Source organism: Culex pipiens, chromosome 2 (assembly GCF_016801865.2).
Source record: "Culex pipiens pallens isolate TS chromosome 2, TS_CPP_V2, whole genome shotgun sequence".
Lineage (NCBI taxonomy): Eukaryota > Metazoa > Arthropoda > Insecta > Diptera > Culicidae > Culex > Culex pipiens.
Window position 1 is genome coordinate 138,378,065 of NC_068938.1, and position 7,335 is coordinate 138,385,399.

General features: G+C 37.6%; 1 protein-coding gene across 1 annotated transcript; it reads right to left on the reverse strand.

The window, feature by feature from the left end:
* Positions 1-2,755: 2,755 nt before the first annotated feature.
* LOC120426056 (uncharacterized) lies at positions 2,756-4,683 on the reverse strand. Its single transcript, XM_039590742.2, has 2 exons — positions 4,195-4,683; positions 2,756-4,123 (listed from the first exon to the last, which is right to left on the reverse strand). Exons 1-2 carry the CDS (start codon positions 4,369-4,371, stop codon positions 2,864-2,866), a joined length of 1,437 nt encoding a protein of 478 aa, XP_039446676.1. The 5' UTR covers positions 4,372-4,683; the 3' UTR covers positions 2,756-2,863.
* Between the last annotated feature and the right edge of the window lie 2,652 nt (positions 4,684-7,335).

Sequence of the window (7,335 nt, forward strand, 5' to 3'; positions counted from 1 at the left end):
TTTAAACTTTAAACTTTAAACTTTAAACTTTAAACTTTAAACTTTAAACTTTAAACTTTAAACTTTAAACTTTAAACTTTAAACTTTAAACTTTAAACTTTAAACTTTAAACTTTAAACTTTAAACTTTAAACTTTAAACTTTAAACTTTAAACTTTAAACTTTAAACTTTAAACTTTAAACTTTAAACTTTAAACTTTAAACTTTAAACTTTAAACTTTAAACTTTAAACTTTAAACTTTAAACTTTAAACTTTAAACTTTAAACTTTAAACTTTAAACTTTAAACTTTAAACTTTAAACTTTAAACTTTAAACTTCAAACTTCAAACTTCCAACTTCCAACTTCAAACTTCAAACTTCAAACTACAAACGTGAAACTTCAAAATTCAAAATTCTAAACACAAACTTCAAACTTCAAACTTCAAACTTTAAACTTTAAACTTTAAACTTTAAACTTTAAACTTTAAACTTTAAACTTTAAACTTTAAACTTTAAACTTTAAACTTTAAACTTTAAACTTCAAACTTCAAACTTCAAACTTCAAACTTCAAACTTCAAACTTCAAACTTCAAACTTCAAACTTCAAACTTCAAACTTCAAACTTCAAACTTCAAACTTCAAACTTCAAACTTCAAACTTCAAACTTCAAACTTCAAACTTCAAACTTCAAACTTCAAACTTCAAACTTCAAACTTCAAACTTCAAACTTCAAACTTCAAACTTCAAACTTCAAACTTCAAACTTCAAACTTCAAACTTCAAACTTCAAACTTCAAACTTCAAACTTCAAACTTCAAACTTCAAACTTCAAACTTCAAACTTCAAACTTCAAACTTCAAACTTCAAACTTCAAACTTCAAACTTCAAACTTCAAACTTCAAACTTCAAACTTCAAACTTCAAACTTCAAACTTCAAACTTCAAACTTCAAACTTCAAACTTCAAACTTCAAACTTCAAACTTCAAACTTCAAACTTCAAACTTCAAACTTCAAACTTCAAACTTCAAACTTCAAACTTCAAACTTCAAACTTCAAACTTCAAACTTCAAACTTCAAACTTCAAACTTCAAACTTCAAACTTCAAACTTCAAACTTCAAACTTCAAACTTCAAACTTCAAACTTCAAACTTCAAACTTCAAACTTCAAACTTCAAACTTCAAACTTCAAACTTCAAACTTCAAACTTCAAACTTCAAACTTCAAACTTCAAACTTCAAACTTCAAACTTCAAACTTCAAACTTCAAACTTCAAACTTCAAACTTCAAACTTCAAACTTCAAACTTCAAACTTCAAACTTCAAACTTCAAACTTCAAACTTTTAACTTTTAACTTTTAACTTTAAACTTCAAACTTCGTGAACTTTAAACGTCAAACTTATAATTTAACACTCTCGTAAATGAACGCTCTTCTCAACATGGGACGTAAGATTCAAGTACCTACCCAATTTGTCACGAAATACATTACAAATAGAATTTCAAAAACAAAAGTCTCCGTGATAAAAAGCAAGCTGATTATTCGATTTCGAATCTCATCTGAAATCAAGTCTGAAATAGTTGCGTCTGTGGAAACCTCTACACCCAACTTTTGCGTATCACCAAGCTCGTCGTCTGAATCTGACTCTTCCGAAAGATCGTCGGAGATCTTGACGGTTTCAAGTTTACGTCGCTAGGTAATTGTTGTAAACGAAATCATTTCCACAACTGCTGCAGCATCCCAAGAAGCTGCGGCTACAGTTGGGTTCGAGTATCGAAACGGACTTCAAATCGAGATCAACAGGCGGTGAGCGAGAATGATTGTTTCCAAAGTTTGAATAGCCGCCTTTCTGAGCGATATCCAAGCGCAATCCCAGTTCAATGGTGAATTGTTTTTATTTTTGATGAATTCAAAAGGATTTCCCAGATGAAACATCTTGTCGAAAACAAAACAGCATTTTTCCTATTTCACCAACGTTTCTGCCTTTGTTTGTGGCCTTCTTCTGGTGTTTAAATGTGTCTTTTTCTTGCCAATAATGTGTTTGATCTATTGTGAAACTGTCCTTTTTGTTGCTGCTCATCAATGTTTGTCCAAGGTCACTTGTACTGTACAACGTTAGGAAGGTCAGCCTCAGTTGGCTGTATTGTTTTCTTTGAAAGCTGAAACAGTTCGGTAGACGACGGTAACAAACATAGGGGAAAGTGGGGCAAGTGTAACAAGCTAAGAATAAGCTCTCGAAAACCTATTAAAAACGTAAAAAATCATCCAGTTTTTTTTAAACACTCTTATTTGAAGTCATGACTACCTCTTTATTACTTGGAATTATGAAAAAGTTCATTTTTTTACCATAAATGATGGGGCAAGAAGAACAACCTCATGGGGCAAGAGGAACAATTCATGAATAACTTGTTTATTTGCTTAAAAATCAATTTTAAAAACTTAGAAAAGTGAGATTACAATATGTTTTACACTACCGTCATCTGGGGCGAGTTGGGACACGTGGGGCGAATTGGGACAGCTGTTTTAGCCTTGTTACTGCACAATATTTTGATATTTTTGATTGGTTTTGGATAGAACAGACACAGATTATTCAAAATAGTGCATCGATTTCCAAATTTCAAGCTTTTGAATGCTCTAAAACCTGCTGTCCCTATTCAGACTGTAATCCCGATTCGCCCCAGATGACGGTATCTTTCAATTTGTTGACGAGTGAAAAATATTTAACTGATAATTCCAAGACATTTAAAAAAATCACGATGGTTAGAAAATTATAATAAGAATACAAGTAGTACTTCTGGGAATTCAATTTTTATTTAATCATCAAATGTGGGAAATGTATGAAATCAAAATTGTTTCAAATCGAAAGAAACAAAAAAAACTGCTCTTAAAATTAAACGTTGCAAGTCGGGCACGAATTGTCCACGCAGCAGTGGAACCATTCCGCACAGGTGTGGCACTTCTCCCAATCAGAACCATCGTTAAAGTTGCTGAAAACCGCTCCGCAGATCGCACACAACGAGTCGTTTACGTTCTCTTTTCCCGCCTTGCCATCCCGCTTCTTCTTCTTCGTGGAGGTTTCGGACGTCACTTTGGCCAATCGTTTCTTTGACTTCCTGATCTCTGAGACTTCTTTGTTGGCCTCAGATGCCTTCAACGCGTTCCGGTAGGTGTCGGAGGTAAGTTCTGTAGCTTTTTGACGACGCCGTCCGCTAGCAATTTTCCGCCCAGCCACTTTTGGAAGCGGCTTGATAGCTTCCGGAGAAACTGTGAACCCTTGCCGTCCTGGAGTCAGCTCACCAGGGCTCACCAGGGACTGCCCGGAAGTCGGTTCAACAGGAACAGGAGGCTGTCCAGAAATCGGCTCAACAGGGCTCAGCAGGGACTGCTTGGAGCTTGGCTCAGCGGGGACTGGATGCTGTCCGGGAGTCGGCTCAACAGGAACGGGAGGTGGACACGAGGGTTTCTCTTGATCTGTTTCGAAGCTATCCAACACGTCTGTCGCCTTGGCCGCTGCGAAGTCTTCCAGTTTAAAGTTATGGCGGTTGAATGGCCACAATCCGGTTTTATCAAAACCGACGATTGCGTTCTTCGGCGTCGCCGATCTCAGATACGCGTCCCCAAGCAGTTCGCTGACGTCGTTTATCGTGACGGCCTTCCCCGGATTGGCCTTGAGATATCTCTCGATGACTTGGGAGAAGTTGGTCTTCAGCGGCCCCATGAAGCTGACGTCCAATGGCTGCAGTTTGTGGCTAGAATGCGGAGGGAAACTGATCACGGTCACGTGATTGGCCCTGGCCTTTTCAATGAAGGCCAAGTTTTTGGTGTGAGAAGCGTGGCCATCCAGGAATAGTATAACCGGATCTTCCGCCGACGGCTTCGTATGCGCCAAAAAATGGTCAAACCATTTAATAAATATGTCGACTGTCATCCACCCCGTTGGATTCCCCGCAAATACGGTGCCTGGTGGAGCTCCGCGCTTCAGATGCTCCGTAATACGGCATCTAGGAAAAATTAACATCGGGGGCAGGTATTGGCCGCACGCCGACGACGAGATGCAAGCCGTGGACAAGACACCACGCTCTGCTGAAGTTATGGCCCCAACCTGTCGCCGTCCCTTCAACGCCAAGATCTTCGACCGCTTGCTTTGAACCTACATAAATAACAAGAAAAATGTTACTTTCAAACTTTTCAGTGATATCAAATATTATAATGTACACTTACAGTAACCACGCACGTTTCGTCTACGTTTTTAAACTGACTGGGCTTCCGGAACTTCCCAGTAGAGAGTGCAGCTTCTACAATGTCGTAAAATTGGTCCACGGCCACCTTATTGAACCCTTGGGCTCGGGCTGCAGAGGTTGCTTCCGGTGCTCGCAGCGAAAGTTCCGGGTGGCGCATGCGGAATCCTTACAGCCAATCCTTGCCAGCCAGCTCCGTGCCGTTGTCGAAGGGGTGGTCGATTCTGTTGATGGTGGCCAGCTGGTAGGCCAAACTGCGCATTTCCAATGACGTGACCCCGTAGAGAGTAACTTCCATGGCCAGAATGTAATCGACCAGCTCTCGCTCTTGCTGGGCAGTGAAAACTGGCTTGAACCGACCTAGGTTACGATTTTCGACCGGAGGCCCCACCAACAACAAATACTTTCGGAGCGTTGGCCTCGGCACACCGTGGGAGAGCGCCGCTCGGTTTACGGTGGATCCGGCCTGTACGGCTTCTTGGCTCCAAGACTTACGGACCGAAATCCGCTTGTAATTCCGGACCATCTTTCACAGCGTCTCACACTTGCGACGTTTGACAGCAAACTGAGAAGTTTGACAACTGAGGTTAGGTTCTCTCGCAATTGGAAGGTGGTGCACTTGCCCCGCAAAACTTTGTTCCACTTGCCCCGCACTATTTTTTTATTTGAAATGTCTCGCAAAATTTTGCCCAAAAGCAATTTTCAAAAAAAATTAAAACAAATTATTTTTAATTGTTTTAACTTTGATGTGTTGAAAGAAAAAATATTGAAAATTCTTTTAATGTGCAGCTAAACCTTATTTTGTGCCATTCAAATCTTATAACAAAACAAGGGTTTTAAGAAAACAACTTTCGATTCACTGTCCTGGGGCGTTTACCTCATTATGGTGGCTAAATTATAGAAAAATTAACTAATTGCATTGCAAGCAACAATTCCTCATACTCGAAATATCAAAATTGTATAAATTACGGTCAAACGAGCAATTCTAGAGTTTTTTTTGAAAAGGTCCTATAAACAAAATTTAGAATTTTTGCTTTTTGGGTGTTTTTAGAACCGCCTTGAGTCAGGGGTATTCAAAAACACCCAAAAAGCAAAAAGTGAAAATTTTGTTTATAGGACCTTTTCAAAAAAAACTCGAGAATTGTTCCTCTTGCCCCATATGGTCGTCTTGCCCCACTTTTCCCTACCTTTGTAGTAACCATGGTCCGATGTTCTTTCTTCATCACTTTGAGGACTACAACCGCATCGTTGTATACATATATATATATTTACTGAGCTTTTCTATTTCATTATCTAACATCAAATCCAACGCCGTGTTTGTTATTGTTTACATTGCATGATCTAGTTTTTGTTTATCAAGGTCAAACATAAAAACGCGTTTTTCTCGGTCATTAAAAGCAACGTGCAAGAAGAGAGCACGTCATAACGTCAACTTGAGCTTCGGACTAAATATAAATATAAATAAAACCACGAGAACTTGTTGACAATCCCATACCTACTTTAAGATAAGTTCGACGTCGTCGTGCTATCTTGTCGCACCCGCCATTTTGACGTTCCGAGAAAAACGCGTTTTAATGTTTGACCTTGAATAAACAAAAACGAGAGCACGCGATGTAAACAATAACAAACACGTTTTGTTTGGCTGACCATTCTGTGCATTGTCCCGAAGTTTAGTTGAAATTGGTTGCTGGAGTCCAGAGTTATAATTACAAATGTTTACGGTAGTCTAGCTTGTACGTGCGACAAACGCATCCTGACTTTCCTGGCCTGAAATCCCTTTGGCCTTTTGTCGCACTTACATCAATTTTCATGGAGTGACAAGATAGCACGACAAGATTGAAACTACTTTCATATGTAAAGTGACAAAAATGCACGGAGTTTTTTCGGTTTTTGTTGAATATCTCAGGATTGAAATCGAATTTTGGGGATCTGTGAAGGTCAAAAGGTGAGTCATTGTGAGCTGCACAAAATGGCGTTCTTAACTCAATTTGGCCCAAAATGCACGTACGACAAGTTAGCACGATGGCGACGAGTTCTGGTATTCTGGTCTCCTACGCATGAATTAATTTGTCAGAAAATTTCTCATGCGAAAATTAATTTGAACTGGATGTCCCAATCTACAGGTTGCATTCAACACTGAAGTTTGAACTATATTGCTACTCTGGAACAGAGGGTGCATTTCACTTCCAAAAAACTTTTCTCAAGTCATCAAATTTCAACTTTTTGCACTCATTCATGGATAACTGATCACATGCAATGCACCTTTTCATGGAATCTAGCCCACCCACCCACAAATATTAATATCTGTTTGATTAGAATTTTGCTTCTGGAGCAGTTCTCTACGGAATCGGTCTTTTTTCTTTAATTTTAATTTTTGTATTTTTTAATCCAGCTGAAACTTTTTTGGTGCCTTCGGTATGCCCAAAGAAGCCATTTTGCATCATTAGTTTGTCCATATAATTTTCCATACAAATTTGGCAGCTGTCCATACAAAAATGATATGAGAAAATTCAAAAATCTGTATCTTTTGAAAGAATTTTTTGATCGATTTGGTGTCTTCGGCAAAGTTGTAGGTATGGATATGGACTACACTGAAAAAAAATGATACACGGTAAAAAAAAATTGGTGATTTTTTATTTAACTTTTTGTCATTAAAACTTGATTTGCAAAAAAACACTATTTTTAATTTTTTTTATTTTTTGATATGTTTTAGAGGACATAAAATGTCAACTTTTCAGAAATTTCCAGAATGGGCAAAAAATCTTTGACTGAGTTATGATTTTTTGAATCAATACAATTTTTTTCAAAAAATCGAAATATTAGTCGCAAAAAATTTTCAACTTCATTTTTCGATGTAAAATCGAATTTGCAATCAAAAAATACTTTAGTGATTTTTTGATAAAGTGCACCGTTTTCAAGTTATAACCAATTTTAGGTAACTTTTTTGAAAATAGTCGCAGTTTTTCATTTTTTAAAATTAGTGCCCATGTTTGCCCATCTTTGAAAAAAATATTTTTGAAAAGCTGAAAAAATTCTCTATATTTTGCATTATTGAACTTTGTCGATACGACCCATAGTTGCTGAGATATTGCCATGCAAAGGTTAAAAAACAGGAAAATTGATG

Coding starts and splice junctions, on each gene's coding strand:
- LOC120426056 (XM_039590742.2), bottom strand. CDS start 4,371: ATGCGCCACCCGGAACTTTCGCTGCGAGCACCGGAAGCAACCTCTGCA. Junction 4,124..4,194: donor ACGAAACGTGCGTGGTTACT/GTAAGTGTACAT, acceptor TTATTTATGTAG/GTTCAAAGCAAGCGGTCGAA.